This window comes from Microcaecilia unicolor, chromosome 11 (genome assembly GCF_901765095.1).
Source record: "Microcaecilia unicolor chromosome 11, aMicUni1.1, whole genome shotgun sequence".
Classification (NCBI taxonomy): domain Eukaryota; kingdom Metazoa; phylum Chordata; class Amphibia; order Gymnophiona; family Siphonopidae; genus Microcaecilia; species Microcaecilia unicolor.
The window spans coordinates 196,940,547-196,958,352 of NC_044041.1; the positions used below are offsets into that span (position 1 = coordinate 196,940,547).

The 17,806-nt window shown below is 44.4% G+C and overlaps 1 protein-coding gene across 2 annotated transcripts in view; it reads left to right on the forward strand.

Moving 5' to 3' along the window:
* Positions 1-1,034: 1,034 nt before the first annotated feature.
* Positions 1,035-17,806, forward strand: part of MYOM3 (myomesin 3) — a 104,309-nt gene continuing 87,537 nt past the window's right edge. The window contains exons 1-4 of one of the 2 annotated variants that reach the window (XM_030218635.1): positions 1,035-1,178; positions 7,026-7,154; positions 10,636-10,728; positions 16,907-17,066. In XM_030218635.1, coding sequence (XP_030074495.1) covers positions 7,045-7,154; positions 10,636-10,728; positions 16,907-17,066 — 363 coding nt within the window. In that variant the 5' untranslated portion in view covers positions 1,035-1,178; positions 7,026-7,044. Of the gene's footprint in view, positions 1,179-1,199; positions 1,294-7,025; positions 7,155-10,635; positions 10,729-16,906; positions 17,067-17,806 lie in introns of those variants that run through there. The other variant, XM_030218636.1, reaches the window with a different exon arrangement.

Sequence of the window (17,806 nt, forward strand, 5' to 3'; positions counted from 1 at the left end):
AGTCCATAAACTGTGATTAAGGTAGACCCCGGGAAAGCCACTGTTTATTCCTTTTGGCAAGTAGCATAGAGTGTTGCTGGGGGTTTTTTGGACTCTACCAGCTATTTGTGACTTGGACTGGTCACTGTTAGATACAGGATACAGGGTTAGATGGATCCTTTGTCTGACCCAGTAGTGTTATGTTCTTATGTTCCTGGAAGAAAAGTCCCTATCTATTATTAAGGTAGACCCGGGGAAAGCCACTGTTTATTCCTTTTGGCAAGTAGCATAGAGTGTTACTGTTTTTTCGGACTCTACCAGCTATTTGTGACTTGGACTGGTCACTGTTAGATGGATCCTTTGTCTGACCCAGTAGTGTTATGTTCTTATGTTCCTGGAAGAAAAGTCCCTAACTATTATTAAGGTAGAGCTGGAGAAAGCCACTGCTTATCCCTGGGAGTAAGTAGCATGGATTCTTGTTACTCTTTGGGGTTCTGGAATCTTGCTACTCTTTGGCCACTGCTGGAAACATGATGCTGGCCTAGTAAGTCAATTCTTATATTTTATGTTCTTTGTTTTCTTTCTTTTTCATTTATTGTCCTTCTTTTCTGTCCCTTATCTTTTCTGTCTTATCAGTGTTTTTTTTTTTTTAAACGTGTCACTAGGGACGAAAAACACAAGACGAAAGAACAAATATTATTTCCCTGTCATTTTTGAAATAACAGCACAAGCCCTCAAACCTCTGGCCCTGCTGACACAGCCCAGAACGTGCTGCTTGGCTGATTATCAGAAGCAGCATAACAACACGCCGGGCAGGGTGGAAGGCCGCTGCAGTTGTCAATTGTACAGACGCAGAGCCAGGTTTCTCGATTTCCACTTACAGTTGCTTCCATTGGCAGCTGTCACTTCTTTGAGATAATTGGGCAAAGATACCCACATGATGTACAGGCCTAACTTGTGTGTTTTATGTTAAACCCTGGCCCTGGCCATTGTGTTGCAGCTCCGATGGTGTAAGATGCTAAATTTAAAGCCCTGGGATGGTTTTCGCTCTGGAAACATTCTTGCATAGGTCGGTCATCTTTGCTAATGTCATTGGCTGGGGAGAGGGAGAGGCAGAGGCAGCGTCCTCGGTCCGGTCTGTCGTTCTCTTGCTTTGGGGGGGCCGAGTGCATTCTTCCCTGGGTGGTTCCCACTTTTCGGTAAGTATGCTGGACTTTTCCCCATCGATTTGACCAGCTATTTGCAACTGAGGCCTCCCAACACTGTTTTTTAAAAGGAGCTCATCTCTTTTCATGAGGGAAAAAGCACTGAAAGATTATTATTTATTTTTTTTACTTTCTTGAATCAATTATTTGACTTTGACACCTCTAGGAATGGTTAAAAGCAGAGTTTTCTGATAGTGGCACTGAAGAAGATCTGTTTTGGCTGAGGAGTGGGCAGGGCTGTGCGATTCCTACCTTATCCGTTTCCCATGAAAGAAAATGGGCACTGGGCAGTTATTCTGCGTTGAAATATGATATATTTTTAGCTTGGTTTGCCTTGTATACAGAAGTCTTCAAATGTTTTTTTTTTTTTGCAATAACAGTTAAGATGCATGAAACCTGTCGCCAGTGATTTCCTTCCCAGATTTTTGCCAGGTGCAACAAGGCATGATGTCCTTTTGCTTTAGCAAAATCTATTTTCACCTCCGATCATTATCTCCTATTCATCTGCTCGATGGACAATCAAAGTGAAAGAAGCAAGGTAAATCTGGAGAGTACTTCAGGCCACATATCTCCACTGTAAAGTGCAAGACGTTAGAATTAAGCTAGGATCATAAATTTAAAAATAACATTTCACAGGCTGCATTTAAGAGGTTTTTTTTTTTTTCTATAGCTGCAGAATGGTGAAAGGGATAATTTATGTTGTACAGAACATTTTCATTAAAATACAGGAAAAGAATGCAGAGTTTCACTTCAACCTGTTTTGACACTTTTTTTCTTAGGGATTTTAATGCTTAAGTATGGCAATTCATTTCTCTAATGTTAGAAGACATTTTGCTAAGGGGGCAACGCTGACTGACCTAGCTTGGAACTGATCCAACTTTGGTCTGACACAGCTGAGACCCAGCAGGGCCTGAGTTAGACTTGGATTTTGCTTGAAGCCAGAGAAGAGAGAAATTAGACCATTAGGAAGCTAAGAAGGCTGCCTGGCGGAAAGTGATCTTCTCCGTCAGGAATATCAACAGGGAACACTCTGAGTCAGGGGAGCTAGAAAGAGACAAGTCCCAAAATAGGATAGCGAAGGCAGCTGGGATGAGGGGTAATGATTTTCGGGAGCTTCCTCGGGAGTAGTGGAGTAATCTACTGGTCAGAGCACCGGGCTGAGACTTTGGGCAAAGCAGTATCCATAATCCTGCTTGTCCCCCCGACACTCCTTGGGGCAAATCGTTTCAACCTCAGGAACAAACTTAGACTGTGAACCCACTTGAGCAGTGGAATAACTTATGTACCTGATTTGTAAGTCATTTTGAGCCAAAACTTGGAAAGAAAAAAGTAATTACATCTAAAATTCTCATTCTTGCCTAACCTGCTGGATCCTGAAAGATCTTATATAGAGTCTGGCCTTTGGGGACAGTATTTGCCTGTGAGTTTATTTATTGCATTTGTATCCCGTTTTCTCACCTTTTGGTAGGTTCAAAGAGGCTTTTATGGAACAACGGGGACGGTTGTTACAGAGTATTGAGCAGGGTTAGTAGTTCCAAGAGACAATGAGAGTCTGTGGAGCTTCCTCGCGGAGAGTATTGATCTTGGTTAGGAGCATAGGAGATTCTAGGGGGAGTTAGAAATGTACATAGCAAATGCAGAGCATGGTACCAGGGGAACCATCTCTCATGATGTGGCAGAGATTGTCAAATGCACTGCAGATATTTTGCAGAAGAAAATGGTAGTAGGGAGTTGTGTATATGTCAAGGCAATGATTTTGTGCATTACGTAGCAGTAATTAGTCAACTTGGCCATTTGCCCAGCTCACTATTTACTAAAATATGTTACAGAGAGTCCATTACTGCAGTACCTTTAAGTGCTACTCTTAAAAAGTACTGCAGAGGTTAAAAGGCATAGGGGTACCTTTAAGTGCTAATCTTAAAAGGCATAGGGGTATAGGCATAGAGGTTGACCAAATTTGGCCACCAGTATGCATGGCACTGAGTGCAAATTCGATAATGACATCTGGGTCTCCAGAATCCATTCTAGAATAGAGCGTAAACCTCTGAATTGTGTACTACCATCTAGAAATGCCTTAATAACTGCAAGGACCTACCTCATTCTCCATTTTCCAACCTGTAGGAATGTTAAATACAAGACTCTTTATGCATCATCCTTCCCTTATCTCAGTCCGAAATATTGGAATGTCCTACCAAGACAACTTAAGGAGCTCCCCGACCACCAACTGTTCAAGAAGTCCTTAAAGACGTTCTTATTCGACAAGGCCTACTCCACTGGCAATTCCAATGTTTAACCTCTCCCTCTTGCCGTCGCTTCACCCCTGTCATTTACCCTGTGTTATCCCCTGTTCCTTCCCCTCCTGTCACTTTCTGAGTCTGAACCATCATTGTCTTGTATTGTATCCACTTGATTTATTGTAAGCCACATTGCGCCTGCTCATGTGGGTAAATGTGGGGTAGAAATGTACTAAATAATAATAATAATAACATGTCGGCACAGTCACTTAGGCTATGTGAGAGGTAGAAGTAAATGTGAGTGTGTCAATGTTGCACTTTAGCGCATAGCTTACAGTATTCTATTAGTTACATGCCTAAGTGTGCACCTTGCCCAAACCCCACCCATGTGCATGCCCTCCTTGCAGCTGTGCACTAATCCCCTGATTCTATACAGTGTGCTTAGAGATCCGTGCCAAAATCTAGGCGTATTGTATAACAACGCACTTAACTTAATTGGCTTAACAAGCTAATCGGTGTTGATAACAGCACTTAGCAAGCAATAGTGAGCACTAATTGGCAATTAGAATTTACATGCACAATTCGCGAAGCGTATTCTGTAATGAACTGCACCTAAATTCTAATGCATGCAGTTCAAAAGGGATGTGGCTATGGGTGGGGAAATTGGCGTTCCAAAATGTATGCGTACAGTTATAAAATATGGCCCAGTTAGAGTAAATCTGTGTGCAGGGATTTAGGCCATGTTGACCTAAATGGACATGTGTTGTTGTAGAGCAATAGGAGCTTCTGCCTAAGCGTATTCTATAAACCGCGTCTAAATCGAAATTTTTAGTTGCTGTATATAGAATCTGGCCCTAAGATTATAGAATACCACTTAGTGCCAAACCAGCACTTAGGCACGTGCAGTGCAATTTTCCTAGCAAAAACGGTGCCGGTACTCAACCCTTCAGGTGATCATTGAGGGACCCACCCCACAATAGCCAGGTCCCCTGCAACCAGTCACAGAATCTATGACAAGGCAGAATTGGTGTGTAGAGCCTGAGCTCTTTCATTAAAACTTGTGGTCCATGGGTCAATTTTACCAGACACTGGAAAAGGTGCCGGTACTCAGTGCCCCCGAGTACCCCATCAAATAAAGCTCTGGGCATGTGAACATTCTCGTGCTAGGTAGTCTATAATCGTAGCGTACAAATGGCGTTTTCATGTAGTTGCTAAGATTAAAGATTGAAGGCGGAAAGCCTTCAGAGGCTCATTTTCAAAGCAATTTCCTTAGACAGAAAGCATGTAAATTTTCTACCTGAAAATTGCTCACCTTGTTTGTGGGTTGAAGCACGTATATCATGGACAATTGATGACTTGGTTTGGGGAGGCTGAGCAGAGGAGTGGGGGAAAGCAACGGCCTTGGGTTGCACTGCTTTTCTCTCTTCCTTCAAAGCTTCTTCCCTCTTGGAACTCACAGACTGACTTTGCCCCCCCCCCCCCCCCCCCCCAATTCGACTGCTCCCTCATCTTACTGTCCTTCTGCTCACAAGATTCAGTCTCCTCTGTGTTCCCCTCTCGTCACTGCAGTAGCTGGAGGTAGTGTTTCCCCATCTTTGGCTGCTGATTGGCTCATTCTGCTGTCCAAAACCAATCAGTGACAGGAGGTGAGGAATTAGAAACTGCCTCAAGCAGACAATTTCAGGAAGCTTCATCTCCCCAGGTCTCTTTTAACAGGCACTCATTTACTGTTCCCTCTAAGCTGAGTGGGTGTTCTCCAACGGCATAGCTACCCTTAGAGGGTGGCACTTCAATATTGTGTTTCCAATTTCTAGGGGCAGGCAGGTTCCCTGGAATCCTGCAGAACTTGCCTGTCCCTCACTATTGAAAATGTGATAGTGAAATAGCACCCCCTACTGGCAGGAGTGTAGATGGAGGACTCCCACTCAACTTAGAGGGAACAGGACCCATGATGTGCACAGTACAACACGCTGTCACGATTGTGACTGTATTCCATGCCTACACTCACCTTGCCCCCGGGTGACCGGGCCTTGTGGTTGCTGTGGACTGTCTTTTCCTGTTTCCCAGACATCTTCAAGGTTCAATTCCGGTCCTGATGTTCCAGCACTCCAGACTTGCCCTGGTGATTCTGCTGCCAAGCCTCACCTGTGACCTCATCTGTAATTGCCTTTATTAAGCTCCTGAGAAATGTCAGATTTGCCTTTGCAACAGAGGTCTTCAGATGTGCTTTCGTCTGTGAGTGCTTGTTGCAGTTCTAGCTCTGCTAGTTCTTGCCTTGTTTGTCTTTAGCTTCAGTTCCTTACTGTTGTATCTGCCCTGCGTGTCTTTAGCTTCAGTTCCTTACTGTTGTATCTGTCCTGTGTGTCTCTAGCTTCAGTTCCTTACTGTGTGTCTCTGCCCTGTCTGTCTTCAGCTTTAGTTCCCTTCCTGTTTGTATCACCCTGTTTGTCCTTAGCTTCTGCCCTACCCTGCTTGTGTCTGCCTTGTTTGAAAATCCTGAATCCGGTTCCAGTCCAGTCAAGCCCAGCCTGTTCCTGAATCCAGTTCCAGTCCAGTCAACCCAAGCCAAGTCTGTGCCAGCATCTGGTTCCAGTCCAGCCAAGCCAAGTCTCTTCCAGCATTTGGTTCCAGTCCAGCCAAGTCTGTTCCAGCATTTGGTTACAGCCAAGCCAGGTCCGTGCCAGCCTTTGGTTCCAGTCTAATCAAGCCCCGTCCATTCCAGCATTTGGTTCCAGTCCAGCCAGGCCAAGTCTACTTCAGAGTTCTGTCCAGCCATACCTGTTCAAGACTCCTGTACCTGGTACCAGCCTGTTGGTGTTTGGCCTCGCTTCCCATTAGGGTGGTTCTCCTGCTGTTGCCGGTCTCTGGCAGCAGCCCAAGGGCTCACTACTCCGGATCATCCGCAGCGGCGTGACACATGCATTCTTCTACCTGCATTGGTGGCATTCCCAGGGGTGGGGACTAAAACAATGTGCAAACATTTGTATTTTCAAAAGCACACATCTCTTTACTTGAAAATGTTCCCACATAAAATGAGCTGCAAGTATCTGTGGGTAGTTTGCAAAGTGAAACATGCACATACTTTTAATATGCAGATAAGAAGTACCCAAGGACTTTGCAGCTGGGTAGGTAGTTAGGAAACTGCCCCCTTAGTGAACTTCATGTTAAAAAGCACAGTAGACATGCACATGAGAAAGACATAATAAGGAGAGCTTAGTGGAAATAATCTATTGGACCTCTAGAAATGTACTTTAAGTCTTGCTTTCCAAGCACGTTACCACACATGTGTTTCTTAAAGCAAATCTTGCTACGTTTTGATCAGTTGCTTTGCATAGTTTTGCACGTCAGAAGCTCATTTACATATTTACTGCATAAATGTGTATAAACCAACCCATCGATGTTTATTTCTTGTTAATATTTACCTTCCGTAGTAATGCTCCAGGCAAATGAACAAGCAGAAAAACATCAAAGTGTTACAGTGTGAGAGGATTTTCAAAGATTGCACAAAACTCCGGCCTGATTTCTTGGCAGTTCCTTGTGGTGTTAACATACTGATCTTGTTGAGACTTGATGGTCCCATCCTGTCTTTTGCTTTTTTTCTATCTAGCTAATTGGCCTCCATCACCATGGCAACAAGACATGAGGCCTACCATAGGGAAGAGGAGATGTCGGCTGACCAAGTCAAGCACAGCCTCCAAGTTGCCTCTTCAACTAGCAAGAGGAAATTCAAGACTAGGTAAGTCAAAACTTCCCCAGTAATGCCCTTCCTAATAAGCTTGTCACGTAGGCCAACGTCCGCTATTGGGCTCATTTTCGAAAGAGAAGGGCGCCCATCTTTCGACACAAATTGGATGATGGGCGTCCTTCTCCCACGGTCGCCCAAATCGGCATAATCGAAAGCCGGTTTTGGGCGTCCCCAACTGCTTTTCGTCACGGTGACGACCAAAGTTCCCGGGGACGTGTCGGAAGCATAGCGAAGGCGGGACTGGGGCGTGCTTAACACATGGGCGTCCTTGACCAATAATGGAAAAAAGAAGGGCATCCCTGATGAACACTTGGCCAACTTTACTTGGTCCTTTTTTTTATGACCAAGCCACAAAAATGTGCCCTAAATGACCAGATGACCTCCCCCTACTCTCCCAGTGGTCACCAACTCCCTCTCACCCTAAAAAAAATGCTAAAATATTTTTTCCAATCTTAAATATCATACCCAGCTCCATGACAGCAGTATGCAGGTCCCTGGAGCAGTTTTAGTGGGTACTGCAGTGTACTTCAGGCAGGAAGACCCAGGCCCATACCCCCTACCTGTTACACTTGTGGTGGTAAATGTGAGCCCTCCAAAACCCACCACAAACCCACTGTACCCACATCTAGGTGCCCCCTTCATCCCTAAGTGCTATGGTAGTGGTGTACAGTTGTGGGGAGTGGGTTTTTTGGGGGGGGGGGGGGGTTGGGGGGCTCAGCACACAAAGTAAGGGAGCTATGCACCTGGGAGCTTTTTCTGAAGTCTACTGCAGTGCCCCCTAGGGTGCCCGGTTGGTGTCCTGGCATGTCAGGGGGACCAGTGCACTATGAATGCTGACTCCTCCCATGACCAAAGGGCTTGGATTTGGTCGTTTCTGAGATGGGCATCCTCGGGTTCCATTATCATCGAAAATTGGGGACGACCATCTCTAGGGACGACCATCTCTAAGGTCGACCTAAATGTGGAGATTTGGGCGTCCTCGACCATATTATTGAAATGAAAGATGGCCAACCATCTTGTTTCGATAATACGGATTTCCCCACCCCTTCGGGGGGACGTCCTGCGAGGACATCCTCAGGAAAATTTGGGTGCCCCGTTTGATTATGCCTCTCCGTGACCCAATGGGGACAGCAAAGAGCTTCAGGACTTGCAACCCTGATTCAATAACTAGGTGATAAGGAAACCAACATCTGGTCCTCAATGTTACACAACATGTAATTTCTGTTAGAAGTTCTTACGGGAAGGAACAATGTTTCATCACGTATAATATTTTGTATTCCAAGAAATTTTTATAACTCATACGCTGTATGCTCCCCCTATCAAGTTTTAGACGTTGAAGCAGCTCCCCTGTATTTCTCTTCTGCCTCTGTCGGAGCAGAATCCCATGCAGTACAGAGGGATCATTAGATATCCTACTCTCTCCAGATCCTTAGTCACCCAATAGCAGGGTTAGCATATTTGCGGAGACAAAAAAGAGGACACAAAAATATAAAATGTCGCCTCTTCAGGTCAGGAAAGAACCCTATTCTTTCCTGTCCACTGCCACTACTTCTTGACAATGGTTGCCGAGACTTCAAGCAGTGACTTTGCAAGACTTCCGTGAAGTCTCACGAGGCCTCTGCTTGAAGTCTCGGCAACCATTTTCAAGAAACAATGGTAACAGGGAGGTCAGCATCAGCGGGCAGGAAAGAGTGGGTTTTTTTCCTGCCCCGAAGAAGCCACTAGACCACCAGGGTGTACTACAGTAGGCTGCGGAGAGGGGAGAAGGCAAGCCTGTCTGCCCATGCATCCGTTCGCCTGCCCACCAACTCTCCAGCCAGCCAGCCCGCCAACCCAGAAACCCAGACAAATGGGCTGGCTGGAAAAAAAAAAACATCTGGACCCCTGGCAGTCCCCCCAAAAAAGGACATGTCCGGGGGAATCTGTAATACGGTAACCCTACCCAATATGGTTGATCCAGTACTGGGTTTACCCCATTTTATGGAGGGACGTTTAGTTCTGATTTCCCCACTGCATTCCGTAAGAAAAGCAAGACTACAAGTTCAGCAAAGCCATGGGGTAAACCCAGCACTGAATGTCGAGTAAACCTGGATCCAGTTGGCAACCGTAAGACCTGACTGATCCATATTGGTTAAAAAAGTCACAAATGTGTGGAAAAACAAAACAACAACAAAAAAAAAAACACCTAATGAAAAATGTATGAAAGCTAAAGGATACTGTTTTTTTGGACTAATTGAATACATCTCTTGACCAGATTTTAGGACCTTTCTTGGGTTAGAACTGAATTATTATTATTATTATTATTATTATTACATTTGTATCCCACATTATCCCACCTTTTTGCAGGCTCAATGTGGCTTACAATTCATCATGGATACTGGAAATAGAAAAGAATGTACGTTTGGTTTTACAGCAAGTTTTGGGTACATGATGGTGAAATACAAGATAGTGTTAGAGCCAAAGGCATTAGGTACAAGTTAGTGTGAAAGCAAAAGACATTAAAGAACATTCCTGGATATCTTGAAGAAAGTAGAGTTACGCGTGTTTTTCTTTATGATATATTTTGTCAAAGAGATAAGTTTTCATGAGTTTGCGGAAGTTGGTCATTTCGTAGACCGATTTCAGGTTAGGTGGCAGTGAGTTCCAGAGCTGTGTGCTTGTATAGGAAAAGGTTGATGCAGGCATTGATTTGTATTTCAAGCCTTTACATTTGGGAGGATGAAGATTGAGGAATGTGCGGGAGGATTTTTTTGCATTTCTGGGTGGTAGTTCTATTAGATCCGACATGTAGGCTGGGGCGTCACCAAGGTACAGAGTTTGAATGTGATGCGTTCTTTGAGTGAACGAAAGATGGCAGTATAGAAAATATAAGTGAATTATAAAAGCATTCCAGGGGGAAATCTACTAGTCAGACCTAGGGCTCCTGGTCAGAGGTTCTGGAAGAAGCCCTGGTGCTTAGCTCCTGACTAAGAACTGTCGCTGCAATGACCAGAGTGGGGTGGGGGTGGGAAATATCCCTGGGTAGTTGTGAGTAAAGGCCTAAGGTGCCAGGTCTGAGCCCTTGTTCTGACTGAGCTGGAAGCCCAAAGGAAACTGCTGGATCAGCGAAAAAAAGAGCCAACCTCCAAGACTTCAACACACCTACCATGTCATGTTATAAGTCAGGGGCTAAGGGGGCTGAAGAATTTCAGATGTGAAGGGGCGCTTGCTACCACCACTGTCCCCTACCCCCAGCTGTGTCCCTTTGCTGTTCAACACCTGGAGTTACCTGGATAAAAAGCTTTTGGAAAACAGTTCCATCTACAAGATTGTCCAGCAGTCACATGACAAAGGTCTGCTTTACTTCTCGGTCTTTTTTTAGAAATGTTCCCAAAGATTACATGTAGGACTGTGAAAAATCAGAATTATGCTGAGTCAACCTTTGTTTTGTTTGTTAGATTTTATGCACCTTAACCTTTCTGTTATTTTAAAGTGATGAGGAAGCTGCCAGCGTGGAGGTCTCTTCAGTTGATCTCACCATACAAAAAGCTGCGTTTGCTTTGGACACCCAATTAAAATCACCATGGTAGGTCATTAGAACTTGTTTTTTGTATACCCGCTTCAAGTGCATTCTTGATTCGGAGTTTCCAGGCAGGGTACTCATAAATGATATCTTTTCATGGTATGTTTCTAACAAAGATGGTCTGCACCAGGGCTTTTCAGAGAATCACAGAGACCTCGGCCTGCGCATTTGAGGAGGTCCCAGAGATCTGGAACTGAAAACAAATAAAGAAACGGTTGAGGCAGATTTTTAGTTGTAAAAATGCACAAACTTGTTTATAATCGAGGAAAAATCCTGTGGCCAAATTAGTTTTGTGGTCAGTCAACAAATATTAAATGAACATTTTTTTCCAGAGACCCATTTTCTGTGTGAAGCCTGAGCCAATTGGCGGTGCTGGCCCCTCCCCCCGATAGGCCCTGGTCTGCAGTCAGTCAAAGCTGTGCCTGTGATTTCTGCAAGGTTCTTGAAGAAGGAGTGTAAGCGGGCAGGAGGAGTCTGTCCTCATTCTTAAAAAAAGAAATACATATATATATATATGCATTACCTTCTACTCAACAGAGGCAGCGGTCAGTGAGGGTATTCTGTCCCAACTCTCTTGCAGATGTACCCCACTGAAAATGACCTCAATTTAGGGGTCCTTTTAAGGTTATCAATAGAAATCAAACAAAATAAAACATGGAAAAGAAAATAAGATGATACCTTTTTTATTGGACATAACTTAATCCATTTCTTGATTAGCTTTCGAAGGTTGCCCTTCTTCCTCAGATCGGAAATAAGCAAATGTGCTAGCTGACAGTGTATATAAGTGAAAACATTCAAGCATTACTATGACAGTAAAATAGATACTATTGGAGATTCTACATAGAATGTTGCTACTATTGGACATTCTACATGGAATGTTGCTATTCCACTAGCAACATTCCTGCGCAGGCTTCTGTTTCTGTGAGTCTGACGTCCTGCACGTACGTGCAGGACGTCAGACTCACAGAAGCAGAAGCCTGCGCGGCCACATTGGTGATCTACAAGGGCCGACTTCTACATGGAATGTTGCTAGTGGAACAGCAACATTCCATGTAGAATCTATAGAAATCAAACAAAATAAAACATGGAAAAGAAAATAAGATGATACCTTTTTTATTGGACATAACTTAGTACATTTCTTGATTAGCTTTCGAAGGTTGCCCTTCTTCGTCAGATCGGAAATAAGCAAATGTGCTAGCTGACAGTGTATATAAGTGAAAACCTTCAAGCATTACTATGACAGTAAAATAGATACTATTGGAGATTCTACATAGAATGTTGCTACTATTGGACATTCTACATGGAATGTTGCTACTATTGGAGATTCTACATGGAATGTTGCTATTCCATGTAGAAGGCTGCGCAGGCTTCTGTTTCTGTGAGTCTGACGTCCTGCACGTATGTGCAGGACGTCAGACTCACAGAAGCAGAAGCCTGCGCGGCCACATTGGTGATCTACAAGGGCCGACTTCTACATGGAATGTTGCTAGTGGAACAGCAACATTCCATGTAGAATCTATAGAAATCAAACAAAATAAAACATGGAAAAGAAAATAAGATGATACCTTTTTTATTGGACATAACTTAGTACATTTCTTGATTAGCTTTCGAAGGTTGCCCTTCTTCCTCAGATCGGAAATAAGCAAATGTGCTAGCTGACAGTGTATATAAGTGAAAACCTTCAAGCATTACTATGACAGTAAAATAGATACTATTGGAGATTCTACATAGAATGTTGCTACTATTGGACATTCTACATGGAATGTTGCTACTATTGGAGATTCTACATGGAATGTTGCTATTCCATGTAGAAGGCTGCGCAGGCTTCTGTTTCTGTGAGTCTGACGTCCTGCACGTACGTGCAGGACGTCAGACTCACAGAAGCAGAAGCCTGCGCGGCCACATTGGTGATCTACAAGGGCCGACTTCTACATGGAATGTTGCTAGTGGAATAGCAACATTCCATGTAGAATCAATAGAAATCAAACAAAATAAAACATGGAAAAGAAAATAAGATGATACCTTTTTTATTGGACATAACTTAATACATTTCTTGATTAGCTTTCGAAGGTTGCCCTTCTTCGTCAGATCGGAAATAAGCAAATGTGCTAGCTGACAGTGTATATAAGTGAAAACATTCAAGCATTACTATGACAGTAAAATAGATACTATTGGAGATTGTACATGGAATGTTGCTACTATTAGAGATTCTACATGGAATGTTGCTATTCCACTAGCAACATTCCATGTAGAAGGCTGCGCAGGCTTCTGTTTCTGTGAGTCTGACGTCCTGCACGTACGTGCAGGACGTCAGACTCACAGAAGCAGAAGCCTGCGCGGCCACATTGGTGATCTACAAGGGCCGACTTCTACATGGAATGTTGCTAGTGGAATAGCAACATTCCATGTAGAATCTATAGAAATCAAACAAAATAAAACATGGAAAAGAAAATAAGATGATACCTTTTTTTTATTGGACATAACTTAATACATTTCTTGATTAGCTTTCGAAGGTTGCCCTTCTTCCTCAGATCGGAAATAAGCAAATGTGCTAGCTGACAGTGTATATAAGTGAAAACATTCAAGCATTACTATGACAGTCTGACAGGGTGGGAGGATGGGGGTGGGTAGGAAGTATGCATGGGGACATCAAAGTATATCATTGGTATTCTAACAGGGTGGGTGTGGACAGGTGAGGGGAGGGTGATCAACAGAGACATACAGAGACATACAGGGGTCCTTTTACAAAGACGCGCTGAAAAATGGCTTGCAGTCAGGGCCGCCGAGAGGTGGGGGCGGGGGGGGGGGGGGGGACGACAAAATTGCCCGGGCCTCCAAGGGGGGCCTGGCACCGCAGTCTCCTCCATCCGCCCCAATATATGTGCATTAAAAACTTAAAATTTTAAATGTAATCTCAGCTAATAACACTAACCATGAAAAAGACATATATTTGATGATGTTTTACTAATTTTGATATGTATGTCTTTTTCATGGTGTTTAGTGTTATTAGCTGAGATTACATTTAAAATTTTAAGCTATTAATGTGCATATATTGTTTTATCATCCACGTATCTGCTTTGGTTGTTTTCCATATTGGAGTTTGCAGATCGGTTACCCTGTTATTTTCTTGTAGCCCCTGATGCAGCCCAGTTGGGCGAAACACGGCCTGTGTCGGGCTTTCTAATTTTATTACCACCTATTTTTTAATAAATATTGTTTTATCGTCCATGTATCTGCTTTGGTTGTTTTCCCTATTAGAGCAGCATGCAGGTCCCTGGAGTAGTGTAGTGGCCAGTGCTTTGCACTATGGAGTGGGGGACCCAGGTCCCTATCTCCCCCTACCTGTCACACTTGTGATAGAAACGGTGACTACTACTACTACTATTTAGCATTTCTATAGCGCTACAAGGCGTACGCAGCGCTGCACAAACATAGAAGAAAGACAGTCCCTGCTCAAAGAGCTTACAATCTAATAGACAAAAAATAAAGTAAGCAAATCAAATCAATTAATGTGAACGGGAAGGAAGAGAGGAGGGTAGGTGGAGGCGAGTGGTTACAAGTGATTACGAGTCAAAAGCAATGTTAAAGAGGTGGGCTTTCAGTCTAGATTTAAAGGTGGCCAAGGATGGGGCAAGACGTAGGGGCTCAGGAAGTTTATTCCAGGCGTAGGGCGCAGCGAGACAGAAGGCGCAAAGTCTGGAGTTGGCAGTAGTGGAGAAGGGAACAGATAAGAAGGATTTATCCATGGAGCGGAGTGCACGGGAAGGGGTGTAGGCAAGGACGAGTGTGGAGAGATACTGGGGAGCAGCAGAGTGAGTACATTTATAGGTTAGTAGAAGAAGTTTGAACAGGATGCGAAAACGGATAGGGAGCCAGTGAAAAACCCTACTGTACCCACAATTAGGTGTCCCCTTTACCCCCAAGGGCTAGTGTAGTGGGGGACAGTGGGGGACAGTGTGTTTTGGGTGGGTTTTGGAGGGCTCAGGGGACAAGAGGGAGCAAAGGTGAGATGTGCACCTGGGAGCATTTTCCTAAGGTGCACAGAAATGCCCTCTAGGGTGTCCCGTTGCTCTCCTGGGATGTCTGTGGGGACCAGTCTACTAAAAATGCTGGCTCCTACATCCCAGTGCCACGAATCTCTACATTTTGCACTTTTTTTTTTTTTTTGAAAATGGACCAAAAACCAAAACATCCAAAGCACAAAACCTTGTTCGACACAGTATTTTTGAAAAAAAAAAAGATAGACTTTTTTTTTTCAAAAACGACCTTCTTTCCTATTTGGGTTTTGGACTTTTTGTGCAAGACGTCCAAAGTCGGACTTAGATGTCATGTCAAAAATGTCCCTCCATGCAGTGGCGTAGCTAGGTAGCGCCACGGGGGCCTGGGCCCCCCTCAAATCTCCTCTAGGCCCCTGGTTTTGCTGGCAGGGGTCCTCAACCCCCACCAGCTGAAGTGTTGTCCAGCGCCGGTCTCCGGCACCGCCACGTTGCCTGACCTGCTCTCTCTTCTCCTCATGTCCAGCAAGCTCCTGTTTGTGCAATTTCACTAAAAGGACCGTGCAGGACATTACTACTACTACTTAACATTTCTAGAGTGCTACTAGGGTTACACAGTGCTGTACAGTTTAACAAAGAAGGACAGTCCCTGCTCAAAGAGCTTACAATCTAATAGATAAGAGTGAGACAAATATAGGACAATCCATTGTGACATCACTGATGAGGTTGGCTCTTAGGCATTGGTGGAATGAGGCATTATGACATCACAATCTCAGCTCTGGATACCAGAGACTGAAACTCTTCACACTAAGGGGGGAAGTGGGCCAAGTATAGGACAGTCAAGCCATTGTGACATCACTGATGAGGTTGGCTCTTAGGCATTGGTGGAATGAGGCATTATGACATCACAATCTCAGCTCTGGTTAAATCACTGCTATATGTAATACTACTACTACTACTACTTAACATTTCTAGAGCGCTACTAGGGTTACGCAGCGCTGTACAATTTAACAAAGAAGGACAGTCCCTGCTCGAAGGAGCTTACAATCTAAAGGACGAAATGTCAAGTTGGGGCAGTCTAGATTTCCTGAATAGAGGTAAAGTGGTTAGGTGCTGAAGGACATGAGGAAAAGACTGAACAGGGCTAAGGTATTTGCTGCGGCAGTGGGTGGGGAGCGGCAGGGCGGCGAGGCGGTGGCGGGGCAGCAGGCCAAAATGTGCCCCCCACCTCGGGCTCTGGCCCCCTCACACTGCAAGGTCTGGCTACGCCACTGCCTCCATTTAAATCTAAGTGCTTGGAAAATATGCCTCAATGTATAACAAGTGTCAAATAAAATGATTTGACTATACACCGTATTGGCCTTGAAGAAGCCAACCAGATGATCAATGTGGAATAATGAATTAGACGAGTAATATCTGGGGATAATCAGGTTAATACCACGTTTTTTTTTTCTGTTTACTGTTTAATTGATCTCCTTGTCTTGTTTCACTCTCCCTATTTAGTGGTCTAAGGAAGAGAATAGAATTACCTGACTGAAATAATTCCTATATATTACTTTCTCTGTATTTCCAGCAAGTTGTTTTATCGCTTGTAAAAATTTAAATGGTTATAAATTTTTTATTTATTTTTTGCATTTGTATCCAGTGGTGTGCTGGAGCAGGCTCTCACAGGCTCGCAAGAGCCGGTTGTTAAGTTTTTAAGAATTTTGGGAGCCGGTTGTTAAAGTAGGGCCCTCCATGGCTACTTTAACAACTGGCTCCCAAAATGTGAGCTTGGGCCCCCTGCTGAATTATCTTTTACTTTGCTGGTGGGGATGCTGAGCCCTGCCAGCCAAGTAAATAGACTGCTGCTGCTCCCAGATCCTTGTTTCCAGCTCTGAGCAGCAGGCTGGGACTTCTCCAGCATGTGTGAGAAGTTTCAGCATGCTGCTCAGACCAAGACGTTGGGAGTGGTGGCAGTCCATTTATTGGTTTCCAGCAAAGGTATGCCTAGCATGCCCACACGAAGGGAGGGAGGAGAGAGAGGCAAGTTTTGCCCCCCCCCCCCTCCACCCGGCCAGCCCTGGCCCTTCCAACTGCAGAGCTGGCTACGTCCAGAGAAAGAGCCTGTTGTTAAAAATTTACCAGCACACCCCTGTTCTAACGTATATAGATTAATGGCTGTAACAGAGGTTTTCATGTTCCAGGGAAATCAAGCTGAGAAGAGAAGCCATGCTTTTGGAGATGGAGAGCAGGGGACAGAAAACAGCTGCGTTTGGAAATGAATGGGAAAAAGTGGAAAAGGAGTTAATAAGGACCAGCCGCATCTTCAGATTAAAAATGGATCGAAAGGCCCTTCGAAGGAAGGTCAGAACGGAATTTCTTAATGAGGGATTTGCCTGTGGAAAGCCTTGTGCTCTCTTGAGCAAACGCAAGATTATAGGCAGTATCTGTTGATAGCTTCTAATTAGGATGACAGGATGACATTGAAGCTTGCTAGAGATTCAGTGGCAGATCCGCTAGTTCTGCAAAGTTCACAGAACTTTCACTATGGAAATTAATAGGGAAAGGGCTATGCAAATGTCTGTAATTCTCCACAGGATTCCACTGAACTCTACGGAAACTGCAGGTTTGGTAGAATTTTACTAGAGTTGCCAAACGGTTCCTAAGCATTTCATCAAAACATTACAGCTTGGCAAAATAGGGAAGGGTAGCTTTCTTCAAAAATCCCAGGAGGTCAAAACCAAGGAGGTTTAATTGACAGGAGATGGTGGGAACGTGCTTGGCCTAGTATCTGGCCTGAAGCCAGTAGGCGGAGCTTAGGACCATATGCAGGCTTATTTTCGAAAGAGAAGGGCGCCATCTTTCGACACAAATCGGGAGATGGACGTCCTTCTCCCAGGGTCGCCCAAATCGGCATAATCGAAAGCCAATTTTGGGCGTCCTCAACTGCTTTCCGTCACGGGGATGATCAAAGTTCACAGGGGCGTGTTGGAAGCATAGTGAAGGCGGGGCTGGGGCGTGCTTAACACATGGGCGTCCTCGACCGATAATGGAAAAACGAAGGGCATCCCTGACGAGCACTTGGGCGACTTTACTTGGTCCAT